The 15474-nt window shown below is 36.2% G+C and overlaps 1 protein-coding gene across 3 annotated transcripts in view; it reads left to right on the plus strand.

Moving 5' to 3' along the window:
* LOC136030337 (NACHT and WD repeat domain-containing protein 2-like) overlaps positions 1-15474 on the plus strand; it is a 195887-nt gene that overhangs the window by 96901 nt on the left and 83512 nt on the right. For 2 of the 3 annotated variants that reach the window (XM_065709251.1, XM_065709252.1), the window contains one exon: positions 8238-8444. The exons of the other annotated variant lie outside the window; for it this stretch is intronic. In XM_065709251.1, the coding sequence (XP_065565323.1) occupies positions 8238-8444 (207 nt within the window). The remainder of the gene's footprint in view (positions 1-8237; positions 8445-15474) is intronic. 3 annotated transcript variants of the gene reach the window in all.

A 15474-nucleotide genomic window follows, 5' to 3' on the forward strand; every position in this document is an offset into this window, starting at 1 on the left:
TTTATCGAAAAACTTAGGGTGAAAAAAGGAACGTGGGTGGGGGCCTAGTAGCCGTCTAATATTTGGCCAAATAAAAAGGGCACCAGAAACTTCAATTTCCGTTCAAATGAGCCCTTTTCCCCTGTTCCAGGACCGTTGGCTCGATATGATCACTCCTGGAAAAAAACAACAACAAATTAACACGCATCCGGGATTTTTCTTCTGATAAATAATACAAAATTCAACAATTTGCAGACAGGGGCATGAAAACTCTACAGTATGGTTCTCTGATACGCCGAATCTAACTGTTTTATTTTAATTTAACTTCTTTGAATTTTAGTGGATATTTTCTTCTTCTCAACGCTCCGCTCTTTACGCTAAAGTTTTTACTATTTTAAAATGTAGAGTTAAGAGAAAGAGTCAAACTTTAGCGTAAAGACCGGGCGTTGAGAAAGAAAAGCCCCTTTCATATACAGAGCAATTTCTGATCGTTTTAAGTTTTAATGTCGCTCCTTACTTTCATTTAAAAACTTTTTTTTATATTTAATCATATCTAATAGTTTAGCTTTTTTCAAGCGTTGTGATACGTTTTTTTACGGGCTTTTAAACTTTTGAGTCTTGTGATTTTTGTGCCTTTGTTTATTTAGTATGTGTTTGTTTATTCAGTAAAACTATTCAAGAAATTTGACTATTACAAAATAATAAAATTATTCGATGAATGTATGTTAAACACCTTAGAGATTTTACAAAATCTTTAGCTTCAAAGCTAAAAAAAAATTTTCTGTTCTAGAGCGTTGGTCAATGTGCCCTACCGGCTTAGTAAGACTTAGAAAGTACCGACATTGGTAAGACTTAATCTACCAGTAAAAACTCAAAGTTCTGCAACTACTAGTAAACTACTAGTATACAATTCATATCGAACAGTTCGTGGTAACGAACTGGAGTAAGGAGCGACCCGGCTCAATAGTAACCAAAACTCTAAAAAATAGAATTTTTTACCAATAGCTACATCAAAAGAATTGCATTTTAATGCTGATTTCAAATATATAAGTTTCGTTAAGTTTAGTTTTTCCCACCAAAAGTTACGAGCCTGAGAAAATGTGCCTTATTTTAGAAAATAGGGGAAAACACCCCCTAAAAGTCATAGAATCTTAACGAAAATTATACAATCAGATTCAGCATATCAGAGAACCCTACTGTACAAGTTTCAAGCCCCTATCTACAAAAATGTGGAATTTTGTATTTTTTCCCAGACGGCAGATCACGGATGCGTTTTTATTTGTTTGTTTTTTTTTCCCCAGGGGTGATCGTATCGACCCAGTTGTCCTAGAATGTTGCGAGAGGGCTCATTCTAACGGAAATGAAAAGGACTAGTGCCCTTTTTAAGTGAACAAAAAATTGGAGGGCACCTAGGCCCCCTCCCACGCTAATTATTTTCCCAAAGTCAACGGATCAAAATTCTAAGATAGCCATTTTATTCAGCGTAGTCGAAAAACCTTATAACTATGTCTTTCGGGACGACTTACTTCCCCACAGTCCCCGTGGGAGGGGCTGCAAGTTACATACTTTGACCAGTGCTTACATATAGTAATGGTTATTGGGAAGTGTACAGGCGTTTTCAGGAGGATTTTTCGGTTGGGGGGAGGGGTTGAGAAGAGGGGGATATGCTGGAGGAGCTTTCCATCGAGGAATTTGTCATGGGGGAAGAAAATTTCCATGAAGGGAGCGCAGGATTTACTAGCATTACTTAAAAAAAACAATGAAAAAAGAAATATGAAAATTTTTTCAGCTGGAAGTAAGGAGCAGCATTAAAACTTAAAACGAATAGAAGATATTTCCCATATGAGGGGCTCACCTCCTACTAATACCTCTATCTTTACGCTAAAGTATTTTTAGTAATGTCAACTATTTATTCTACGGCTTTTGTGATTCAGGGGTCATTCTTAATGTATTGGGACAAAATTATATATTTACTAATAAAAAGGCTCGTAAAAAATTAAAAGTTCTAGTTGTCTTTGTAATTAACCAAAAAATTGGAGCGCAACTAGGGTTCTTCCCCTGCTCTTTTTTTTTATCAAAATCACTCGATCAAAATTATGAGAAAGCCAATTAGCCAAAAAAAGCATGCAAATTTTGTTTTAATTATTCCTCTGCGGAGAGCCAAAATCAAAACATGCATTGATTCAAAAACGTTCAGAAATTAAATAAAAAAAACAAGTTTTTTCAACTGAAAGTAAGGAGCGACATTAAAATTACTTCGTATATGAAAGGGGCTGCTTCCTCATCAACGCCCCGCTTTGTTACTGTTTTAAAAAGAAGAGTTGAGAGAAAGAGTCAAACTTTAGCGTAAAGAGCGGGGCGTTGATGAGGAAGTAGCCCCTTTTATATACGAAGTAATTTCTGTTCGTTTTAAGTTTTAATGTCGCTCCTTGCTTTCAGTTGAAAAAACTTTTTTTTTTATAATTTAATTTTATTTAGAATTATATTTAATGTATTCCTACATTTTAATTTTTCAATGACTTCATTTCTGTTGTATTTGCAGATGTAGAGATTGCATTCATACTCAACATTCACTCAAGTTTCAAAGGTTTTAACAAAAGAAAATCTGATATAGAACTGATCTGATTTAGAAGGATATATATCTGGGACTTGCGCTTATTTTTCCCATCAAGTTTCATCCCGATCCCTCCACTCTAAGTGTTTTCCAAGATTTTAGGTTTGCCCCTCCCAACTCCTCCCCCCTCCAATGTCACCTGATCCAGTCGGGTTTTAAAATAACAGCTCTAAGACAAGATATCCTTCTAAACATCGAATTTCATTAAGATCTGATCAACCGTTCATAAGTTAAAAATACTTCATTTTTCCTATTTTTTCGAAAATAACCGGCCCCCCACTCCTCTCCCCAGATGGTCAAATCGATAAAAAGACTATTTCTCAAAGCAAAACATGCAAATATACCGTCTTTGCAACTTCCAATTTCCCACCATATGCCGATATCAGATATAAAAACCAGAGACTTACCACCAGGATAACTGACGAGGCGAGTTAATCGCAGAATTGCAAAAGATGTTTAAAAAAAACGTTTTAACGTTAAATAATGTTTTTAGCGTTTTTTAATGTTTTAACGTTAAAAAACGTTAAATGTTTTAAAAATGTTTAAAAAAAATGTTTAAAAAAAACGAAAAAAGAGGACAAAGCCATAGCATAAGCTTACAAAAAAATCATCATCTTAGTTTAAACCAAGATTCGATATATTGTACTACTTATAAAAGCTACTCTAAAAAGGGACTTAAAAAAGGGACCTAGACTGTGAAATACTTCCTATTTCACAACATTTGCTCTGGTCAAATTTTTGTCTCCCTATTTCTGGAGGTCTTTTTTTCTCTGTAATCTATCAGTTCTATATCAGATTTTCTTTTGTTAAAACCTTTGAAGCTTTGAGACACGATATCCTTCTAAAAATCAAATTTCATGGAGATCCAATCACCCGTTCGTAAGTTAAAAATACCTAATTTTTTCTAATTTTTCAGAATTAGCCCCCCCCCCCAACTACCCCAAAGAGAGCGGATCCTTTCTGGTTATGTCAATCATGTATCTAGGACTCGTGTTTTTTTTCACCAAGTTTCATCCCGATCCCTCCACTCTAAGTGTTTTCCAATTTTTAGGTTTCTCCCTCCCAACCCTCCCCCCCCCAATGTCACCAGATCCGGTTGGGTTTAAAATAAGAGCTCTGAGCCACGATATCCTTCTAAACATCAAATTTCATTGAGATCCGATCACCCGTTCGTAAGTTGAAAATACCTCATTTTTCTAATTTTTAAGAATTAGCCCCCCCCCCCCCCCCAACTACTCCAAAGAGAGCAAATCAGTTCCGATTATGTTAATCATATATCTGGGACTTGCGCTTATTTTCCCCACCAAGTTTCATCCCGATCCCTCCACTCTAAGTGTTTCCAAGATTTTAGGTTTGCCCCTCCCAACTCCTCCCCCCTCCAATGTCACCTGATCCAGTCGGGTTTTAAAATAACAGCTCTAAGACAAGATATCCTTCTAAACATCGAATTTCATTAAGATCTGATCAACCGTTCATAAGTTAAAAATACTTCATTTTTCCTATTTTTTCGAAAATAACCGGCCCCCCACTCCTCTCCCCAGATGGTCAAATCGATAAAAAGACTATTTCTAATTTAATCTGGTCCGGTCTTTGATACGCCTGCCAAATTTCATCGTCCTAGCTTACCTGGAAGTGCCTAAAGTAGCAAAACCGGGACCGACAGACAGGTCGACAGAATCTGCGATTGCTATATGTCACTGGGTTAATACCAAATGTCAAAAAAAGGGGAGGGACATTTACACTGCTTTTTTAGGTGAAAAAACATTTTAGCACATAAATTACAAATTTATTATGGAAATAAGGGCATTTATTCTAATTTATCTTGCAACATCATCCCTGGCGCGGGTATATTTTTTAGTGTTTGGGAGGGCGTGCTAGGATGTAAAAATAAGATAATTCTTGCACATATCCCTAGGTGAGCACGTTAAGCTATTCAAGAATAAGCTTAAGCCATATTTTGCAGATAGATATCGAGTATATGATTTGTTCGATGCAATATATTCTAATAAAATAATAATATACAGAAATATACAACAATACTAAATTTTTCAGCTATACTAAATTTTCAAAATGAAACGGTTTCTTAATACAAATTATTTTGGATGTTGTTTTTTCTGTTTTCTTCTTTTACAATCTTACATCTCAAGATACATCATTTTTCTAGTTCTATTCTTTAGTGCATGAAACACATTGTCAGATCAAGCTCTTCCATTTTAATGTCCCTATTGTAAAAAAAAAAAAAAAAAAAAAAAAAAAAAAAAAAAAAAAACAAGAAACCACAGAATTGTTTTTCTTGGTAAAAACATTTTTCCTGAAGATACTCTATAAAGAAGCTTTTACTTCCGTTGAACCAGGAACTCGTAAAGACATTAAATCTGTATAAATAAAAGATAGAAGTTTGATCTTCGCCCCTACAAGGCCACCAGCTCAGTCACCCTACCATCAGAGTCATAGAATAAAGTTAGCCAAATTGTACATTCTTTGAATCAGAATAATATCAAGATTTTCTGACTGTATGATTTGGGGTAGAATGTGAGTCTTTAACCTCTTTAGCTCCAGACACGATTTTATTTACCTGAAGCGATTTTATTTAGCGTTTTAGCAGAGGAAGTCAGGATTGACCAAGATGCGGGGTTAATCTAGACAGTCAAGCAGTAGCCCCTAGTAGTTTAGCAAAAATGCTTGGGAAATCAAGATAGGTGCACCATCTGATACTATATAAATCGTGCTAACTTGGATCTAGATACGCACGTGTTTCCTATTTTGAAAAAAAAGTGTTTTTTAACATAAATTTTTTTCAAGGCTCTCTGTTTGGAACTTGATAGTGACCTAGGCTGTCGGATTTGTAATAGGATTTTTTTGTAGGAAAAATGTGGCTCACACAGGAAGATTTTAAAGCAAACGATTGGATGTCATCTATTGAAATTATTTTTCAAATTACTTTAATGTCACATGAGGACTCATAGGGTTGGGCAGGACTATATTCATACAAATGAATCCTTGACACAAAGAATTTTTTACTCAGTGAAAAGGAAATGCATTTCATATCCTGACAGGATGACCTGATAGACTAAGGAAGGTTGATAAAACGGGGGTCTTAACCGTCCTGCCTCGCCAGGTCATTTATCACTATTTCAAGTGATTTTTACGTTGTCTAGTGATTTTATTCTAGCTTAGGATTTTGTTCTAAAACTAGTGATTTTATTCTAAATATAGCAATTTGTCACGATATAGTGTTTAGATTCATGGCTCAATTGAATAAAACCTACAAGAAGCTAATTAATAAAAAATGCAAAACAATGATTAACTATAGTTCTTAATATGTTCCAGATTAGCGTATATGCAAATATACCGTCTTTGCAACTTCCAATTTCCCACCATATGCCGATATCAGATATAAAAACCAGAGACTTACCACCAGGATAACTGACGAGGCGAGTTAATCGCAGAATTGCAAAAGATGTTTAAAAAAAACGTTTTAACGTTAAATAATGTTTTTAGCGTTTTTTAATGTTTTAACGTTAAAAAACGTTAAATGTTTTAAAAATGTTTAAAAAAAATGTTTAAAAAAAACGAAAAAAGAGGACAAAGCCATAGCATAAGCTTACAAAAAAATCATCATCTTAGTTTAAACCAAGATTCGATATATTGTACTACTTATAAAAGCTACTCTAAAAAGGGACTTAAAAAAGGGACCTAGACTGTGAAATACTTCCTATTTCACAACATTTGCTCTGGTCAAATTTTTTGTCTCCCTATTTCTGGAGGTCTTTTTTTCTCTGTAATCTTTCAGTTCTATATCAGATTTTCTTTTGTTAAAACCTTTGAAACTTGAGACACGATATCCTTCTAAAAATCAAATTTCATGGAGATCCAATCACCCGTTCGTAAGTTAAAAATACCTAATTTTTTCTAATTTTTCAGAATTAGCCACTTACATAACCGGAACGGATCCACTTTCTTTGGGGTAGTTGAGGGGGGGGGGGGGGCTAATTCTGAAAAATTAGAAAAATGAGGTATTTTTAACTTACGAACGGGTGATCGGATCTCAATGAAATTTGATATTTAGAAGGATATCGTGTCTCAAAGCTATTATTTTAAATCTCGACCGGATCTGGTGACATTGGGGGGAGTTTGGGGGACCTAAACTCATGGAAAACACTTAGATTGGAGGGATCGGGATGAAACTTGGTGGGAAGTATAAGCAGAAGTCTTAGATGCGTGATTGACATAATTGGAACGGATCCGCTCTATTGGGGGGGGGATAAATTCTGAAAAATTAGAAAAAATGAAGTATTTTTAACTTACGAAGGAGTGATCGGATCTTCATGAAACATAATATTTAGAAGGACCTCATAACTCAGATCTCTTATTTTAAATTTCAACTGGATCCAGCGTCATTGGGGCTGGGGCGGAAATCTTAGAAAATACTTAAAGCGGAGAGATCAGGATGAAACTGGATGGGAAGAATAAAAACTTGTCTAAGATCCTGACATAGCCGGACCCGATCTGCTCTCTTTGGTGGAGTGGGGGGGGGGCAAATCGGAAAAATGAGGCATTTGTAACTTACGAACGGGTGACCAGATCTTCATGGAATTTGATATTTAGAAGGATCTTGTGCTTTAAAGCTCTAATTTTAAATTCCGACCAGATCCGGGGACATAGAGGGCTTAATGAGGGAAACAGAAATCTTGGAAAACGCTTAGAGTGGAAAGATCGGGATGAAACTTGATGGGAAGGATAAGCACAAGTTCTAGATACGTGATTGACAGAATTGGAACGGATTCGTTCTCTTTGGAGGAGATGGAAGGGTGTTAAATTGGAAAAATTAGAAAAATTGAGGTATTTTTAACTTAAGATGGGTGATCGGATCTTAATGAAATTCGGTATTTAGAAGGAATTCATGTCTCAGAGCTCTTTTTTCAAATCCCGACCAGATCTGTTGACATGGGGGGGGAGTTGGAGGGGGAAATCTTGGAAAACGCTTGGAGTGGAGGAATCGGGATGAAGCTTGGTGGATAGAATAAGCAAATATCCTTGATATCTGATTGACGTAACCACACTGGATTCGCTCTCTTTGGGGGAGTTGGAGGGAGGTGTTCAGTGATTTGGCGAGTTTGGCGCTTCTGGACGTGCTAGGACCATGAAAATTGGTAGGCGTGTCAAGGAGCTGCACAAATTGACTTGATAAAGTCGTTTTCCCAGATTCGACCATCTGGGGGGCTAATGGGAGAGGAAAAATTAGAAAAAATGAGGTATTTATAACTTGCGAGTTGGTGATCGGATCTTAATGAATTTTGATATTTAGAAGGACATCGTGACTCACTGCTCTTACTTTAAATCATGACCGACATTAAGCCTCTGATTTTCCTTTTAAATCAATCTATTGATTCTTAGAATTTTGTTAGAGCTCATACCATATGAGCTCTTGGCTCTTAGTTCTTCTTGCCTCGTCACAAGTGCCATATGAGCTCTTAGCTCTTGTTTTAGCCAAAAATGGAATGCAAATGTCTGCAGCTTTGTCCCTCCCCTCCAAGAAAATCCGATGAAAAGATAAATGGCGTCTCAGACCCACAACTTCTGTGCCAGAACAGGTATTTTTACAAAACTGTTTCATTATAATAATTGTTCATTCTTTTGTTAGATGGTTTCTTTTCAACCTGCAAGGAAAAATTGTCGAGGAACATTGCATTAATGAACTACGTCTGAAAGAGCACAAAATTACTAAAATGGTGGTTTTATCGCCAACTTCTTATTATATTATTGTTCACAAAGAATCCGAGGAAAGGCCGAAATATTGTATCATTTATTGGGAAGATGGAACGATTTTGACCTCAGTTGATGGATACAGGTTTTTGTTTTTGCACTATTGCTTTGTTTATTTTTTTTTGCGTTTATAGTTGGAAGTTTTAGTACCCTTTGTAAGAGTCAAAGTGATTGAAGGGTGAATAGCCCCCTCCCACACCCTCTTTTCCCCAAATATATCCAATCAGAATTTTTATATAGCCATTTCATTCAAAATAGTCCAAGGACCAGATAGCGAAACTCGGGGTCACCGCAACATATTAAATCCTGGGAGCAAGTGTTGTAATTTATGCACTGGGGGCATATAAGGTTTTTAGTGAAGGGGTGATCGTATAAGCTTTGGAAGAGGCTCATTTGATTGAAAATTGAAAGTTCTAGTTTCCTTTTTAAGAGTAAAAAGAGATCACAGGACAACTAAGAATACATCCGATCGAGACTTTGAGAATGCCATTTTCAGATAGCCATCCCATCAGATTTTGAGAAAGCAATGTTGTTCAAAATGGTCCTAATATCATAAAACGATGCCTATGTCGTTGACACAGCCCCCCAGAGCCCAGGGGCAAGGGTTGTAAGCTGTAAGTCTTATAAGTGTCGCTTAAGTCTAAGACGTGAAAAACGGTAGAAATATTCATTTTATAAATCAATTACAAACTTTGGTTATAAAAACAAACAGAAATTAATTATAAAAAAAACAATCTAAAAGAAGTCTTTCAAAGGCACCTATTTTGAAGGTAAGATTCAAACCATTGAAGGGCTATCCCTCTCACTCCAATATGTTGCAGCTTTCCCAGTAAGATTGTATGATCCATACTGTAAAAGACTTTCTTGATGTCAACCAATATAGCAGCTGGCAGAAGACCTGAGTCAAGTGCTCTGTTGATGAATAAGCTTAAGGACGCCAGAGCATCTTCTGTTGAATGACCAGGTCTGAAGCCGAACTGACGACTATTAAAAAATCCTTTTTTTTCGAGAAACTGGTAAAGTAGTCTTTGTAAGGGTTTTTCAAAAACTTTTGAAAAAACAGATAACACGGATATGGGTCGGAAATTTGATGTATCTTCATGAGGGCCACCTTTATGCAGAGGGATTATTCTTGCTTTTCTTAGTATCGAAGGAAAAACACCACTTCTTAGAGACAGGTTTATCAAATAAGCTAATGGCTCTAGGATAGAAGGGAGGACTGCTTTCAGGGCTTTCGTGTATATCCGGTCAAATCCAGATGCTGATGTGCCTTTCAAGGTCTTCACAATCAGCTCTACTTCAGTTGAAGTCACAGGAATTATTGCCATTGATTTGGTGCATTTGCATTAGATGTAATTCCTCTTATCCTTGCGAAAAATGTACCGAGTTCTTTTGCAACCTGAATGGGTTCCGTAACAGCCTCCCCGTTGACAAAAAGTCTGGAAGGCAATTCTGCTCTCTTATCATTTGGTCGCAAAATCGAAGTAATGACCTTCCACACTTTTCGTCCATCCTTCCCACTTTCCGATATTTTATTATTCACATAAATTCTTTTTGCTTTCCTCAGAACTGAATGAAGGCATTTCTTATACGTCTCATATCTCTCTAGGTTTTCTCGGTTTGGGTGGTTTCTGTTATTTGCCCATAACTTATTTTTCTTATTTATGCATATGAGTAAGCTTTCGGTAATCCATGGACATATTGGTGTATTTTTTCTTCCACGGTTTCTTGGTTTCTCTTTAAAACAGCATGTTTTATATGCAGCTACAAACGCATTGTGGAAAATTTTAAAACCTTTGTTCACATCTTCATTTGCTAGGACACTGTCCCAAGAAACTTTTAACTCATCATTTAACAGTTTAAGATTCATCAACTTTAAAGGCCTTGCTATGTGATCTCGGGACTATTTTGAATAAATTGACTGTCTGAATTTTTTTTTATTCGATGTATTTCGGGAAAAAACGAAATGTTAGGGGGGCTAGCTGCCCTCTGATCACTTTGACTCTTAAAAATGGCAATAGATATTCTGATTACCAATCCAATTAGTTCCTTCCATTTAAGATATGACCACTCTTTCTGTAAAAACACCTGCCCTAACACCTCTGGGGGTGGGGTTTATTCCTCAAAGACATAATTTACAGACCCTTCAACTACAATGAACAAAATTGCTATCTCCAAATTTCGATCGGAAAATTTTGGAGAAATGATTAGCCTTGGGTTATGGTTGCTCTAAAATAAATCATAAAATCACAGTATAACTTCTAATTTCAAATTAAATGAGCCCCGTCGGAAGTTTACACGACCACCCATCCCATAAAAACATTGTATGTCCCTAGGGCATGACTTAAAATCCTATCCCACGGGATTTTGGGGTCTTGCGGAGAGCCTAGAGGCATTGTTATATGTTCTTTCGACTAGTTCGAGCAAAATCGCACTCTCACAATTTTAATCAGATTTGTTTGGTTTAGAGAGGTATTAGAGGAAGGGCTTTCTGTCCTCTATCAGTTTTGACTCTTAAAAGGTAATTGGAGCTTTCAATTTTTCAACGAAATGAGACTAATCTAAAGTTTACATAGCCATCCACTACTACTACTAACAGCTCAATTCAGCATCAAGCCGCCTGAGGCCAGCACAGTTACGCAAACTAAACTTCCATCCCAATCTTTTCAAAGCCTCCCTCTTTAAACCCTTCCGGGAAGTTCCCATTTCCTTTAAGTCTTTCTTCATCGCATCCTCGCACCCAAACCTGCGGACGACCTGCTTTCTGTTCAGGTTTAGATAGTTGACAGAAAACGACAATCTTTGGCAATCTGTCATCCTGCATCTTTAGAACACATCCTAGCCATCAAAACCTTTCTCTCATTACAAACCTAGAAAGCGGGATTGAACCACAATTTTCATACGGCCTAGTGTTTGAAACATGGTCGACAAGCCGGATACCCAAAACAATCTGTAATTTTTCTGGAAAACATCTAGAAAATATTCATCCTTTTTTTGGAGCGCCCCTGCTTCAGAGCCATACTTGACCACTGTCATCACTGTAGCTTCCAATATTACAATCTTGGTTTGCAGGCTTATCTTCCAAAAAAAACACCCTGAGCCTTGGCTATTCTACTTTTAACATCTTCACTGCTCCCACTGTCTTTGCTTAAAATACTACCAAGGTAAGTGAAGCTCTCTGACTTATCGATCTTTCCGTTACCCAACGTCAACTTTTCATCTTCACTTATTCCTAGCCTTTGTGACTTAGTCTTCTTACCATTTATTTACAAACCTATTCTAGCACCCTCAACTCTAGCAATCTCTAAAAGTTCATTCATTTTGCTCGTACTTTCATCTTTGATGCTTAATTCATCAGGATATTCTAAGTCCAAGATCTTTCATAAAAAACATTCCTTCCATAACAACCTTAAATGTCCCCCAGGCATAATTTAGAACCCTTGCCACCAGGCTCTGTTGGTTTTTATCAACCCCAAAAACCTTGTTATATGATCTTGGGACTATTTTTGAAATCTTAAAATTTGTGCTCGGTGAATTTCAGGAAAACACTATGTGTTGAGGGGGGCACTGCCCTCTCATCACTTTGGCTCTTAAAAATAGATCTAAAAATTTTGATTACCATTCCAATGAGTCCCCTCAAAAGTATATATGACCACCTTTCTGTAAATACCTTAGGTTCACCCAGGCATAACTTTCAACATTTGTCCTGACACCTGAGGGGCCGGGGGTGTCTTCCTCAAAGACATAACTTCAAGAACCTTCGTCTACAATGAACAAAACTGCTTCCTCAAAATTTTGATTTAATGTCTTTGGGAAAATGATGAGCTTTGGGGAGGGGGGGGCATGTGGCTCTAAAATCACTTTTGACTCTTAAAAATGGCACTATAACTTCCAATTTCAAATTAAATGATTTCTAGTTGAATTTTTCAAGACCGCCCATTCCATAAAAACCTCATGTGCCCACAGGGCATGACTTACAACCCTATTGGCAGGGCACTGGAAGGGCTTGTCATCAGGGATGACACAGCATCCCAGAATCCTAAGGGTAAGTATTTTAAGTTACGTAAGTTGCCCGTTACTTATACATTACGTTGACTATTTCAAAAAAGGGGTATGTTTTCCAAAAAATTTAACATTAAACTTTTAGGAAGTTTTTAGAGAGATGTTGGTCAAAATACACTGTATGCAGGGTGATGGTCAAAAAGACACAACAACAATATCTAAAGAACAGCCAAGGGCACTGACTCTTTCAAGACAAGTTGAGAGGGACGTTGAAGAGGGGTTAAAACACAGCCTTTACCGCCCCTTCTATTCCTTTCAGATTCCTTCCTTAGCACTGGTTAAAAAGCTGAAAACTCATTTTATTTAAAGCAGTAAAAAAAAGTTTAACAATCTTGCCTCTGGGATGTCTTTCCCCCGATAGCCCCTAGGGCGAGGAATATAAATTATGTTTGTTTCTATTTTTTACATGCAGGATTTTTCATTGGAAAAGGGGCCGATGTTTATTCTGTGTCCCCCCTCCAAATTGTTGACAAATGCCTGTACGACATTAACTGGTAAGGTGAAAAATTATTGTGACTCTATAATGCCGCATTCTTACTCATAGGAGGAAACGCGGTACTACAGGGCAAGGGCAGGATAAGGGGAAGACTCTTCAGTATAAGTATCTCAATGAGTGCCTAAAATTTACCAAAATGAAGTGACTTTATTTACCTATGCATTGTTGTTCTACACGTCTGTGTTCATGCAAATCCCTTGAAAAAATTGATATATAATAAAACTCAAAACTTCATTATTGCTCTCATGTGAAATCGCAGACAGGTCAATATATGCTCCTTTATAAGTTAAAACTAAATTGAAAAAAAAAGATTTGCAGAGCCATGGAAAATATTGAAAAAAAATGAATAGTATAGTATGTGAATATAAAAATATATTGGTTCCAGGCACATTACTTTTTGTGACACTCCCAGTATTTTCCAATCAACACTTATTATTATTGTTGGAGAACAGCCACTATAAATGAAGAACAACAGCTGAATTATTGCTTCCAGCTCCTCGATATTTTGGTGTTACGGACATTAAAAATTCTAAAATTATAAGTAGATTCTACATCAAAGATTTGAGCAAAAAACTGCTGGACATAAAATATTGATTAAAGAAGTACGGTGTTATTTTGAATCCCTTTGCCATTGAGTTGTTTTTTTTTTTTTTTTTTTTTTTTTTTTTTTTTTTTTTTTTTTTTTTTTTTTTTTATAGAACTATGGGAATTCCGGCGAAAAGGATTTAAGCTTAAGACTGAATTGCTTGATTTTTTAACAGAAATTTATTTTTGTTCGAACAACATAGTCTCCTATCACAACCTATTTCATTGTCCAGCTGAATATTCTGAAGGATATTTGTTTTGAATTGATCAGTTCTTTTTTATTTTTGTTACTTTTTTACTGAAAAGGAGCCCTACTGAGGCTCCCTTGCAATCTTCTTGGCCCTAGATAGAAGCTTTTCCTTAAAAGCTTATTTATTGATACCTGGCACGTAGGCAGGGGGGGCCTTCGGCCCCCCCCACCCCCCCAATTTTGTTAAATGTTTAATTTCCGCATGTTTTCTTGGGATTTCTGGCAAAAGTAGGACATTTATTAAGAATCATGTGTGAAGCCTTTTTTTGCGATTTTACAACATGGAATTATCCGGTCAAGTCACTGCCCAATTATTAACCCATTTTCTGTCTAACTTTTTATCGTCTTTGAAGTAGGGGAGAGTGGGGCTGGTGTAAACTTTGAAAGTAGTGAAAGTAGGTTAGATACATAATTAAATTCTCAAGTTCTGTGAAATTTCCACTTCCTAGATGACTACATTAATATTATAAATTCTGAGTATTGGCAGTAACTGAGAGATTAAACTAGGTCAGTTCCTGTCACATGCTTCGATGTTTATTTCCTTGTTTTAGTGAATATAAGCTACCGTTTTAGATTAATTTATTCAGTTCTTATTCTGTGTCTGTCCTCGTCTTATGTACATTTACTGTATTATGCGTAAATAAACATTTTTATACTCTACACATAAACTTTATGGAAGTTAGAGACGCTTGACATCCTCTACCGGTCGAACTCCAGATTGTAGGCCGACGCTACCATAAGACTCGACGGAAGAGAGCAAAGAGAAGTCCCTATTTACAGAGAATAAAATAGGAGAAACCTTTACAGAGAAGTACTAGAGAAACTTTACAACTGTAAAAGCCTAATTTCTATTAAAAACAAAAATCTCTAGTATCCCAGTATCTCTATTTATAATAAGGTCTCTATAAATGTATTGTTTAATTTCAATTGTCTCCTTAAAAGATTTTGGTAACCCATTTACTGTAGAAATCAATATTGCCTCGTCAAATGAACTAAAGGGCCTTAATGTAAGAACGAGGAAGGCCAAGGGAGAATTAAATTCATTATTTTTATTTTCAAGTTTTGGGAGATTCATTTATTGAAAGCTTTTGTTCATGTAGTCCTTCCCCTAACTGTTGACGGGTTCTGCCAATGTAAAATTTCTCACAAGAACATGAGACTCTGTAAACGGCAAAGCATAGAGTTACTTTTATCTTTCTCAGAATGGAAAGGGGGATGGGCTCATTCATATCTTGTTTTACCTTTTTCAATCCTCTATCTATTCTCAATAAGATTGATAAAGTAATCATTACAGAATAAACACCATAACACAACTTAATTCAGAGACTACATGATACATGATTGTGCGAGTAGATTTTAAAAACTCGATCGACTAAAGAGATAACCACTCCTGTTTTCACAGGAAGAGGGGGGTTTGACGAAAAATGCATATAAAGATAACTTAAGGTGCTTTCGTATACATAGATAATTCAAGATAGGAATATTTTTTATGATTCGAATATCTAGGAAAGGAAGCCTCTCATAATCCTCCACCTTCAACTCAAGTTCAAGATTCGTACCGAAATTGTTCAAATGTACGAAAAATTGTTCAAAGAATCAAACCATGCTCCCAAACAGACTAAATATCATGAACAAAACGGAACCAGAAAGAACGATTCAAGGAAAAACTATTCGAAGAAGAAATTTTTAGATGGCATATATATATATATATATATATATATA

Source organism: Artemia franciscana, chromosome 8 (genome assembly GCF_032884065.1).
Source record: "Artemia franciscana chromosome 8, ASM3288406v1, whole genome shotgun sequence".
In the NCBI taxonomy this organism is placed as follows: domain Eukaryota; kingdom Metazoa; phylum Arthropoda; class Branchiopoda; order Anostraca; family Artemiidae; genus Artemia; species Artemia franciscana.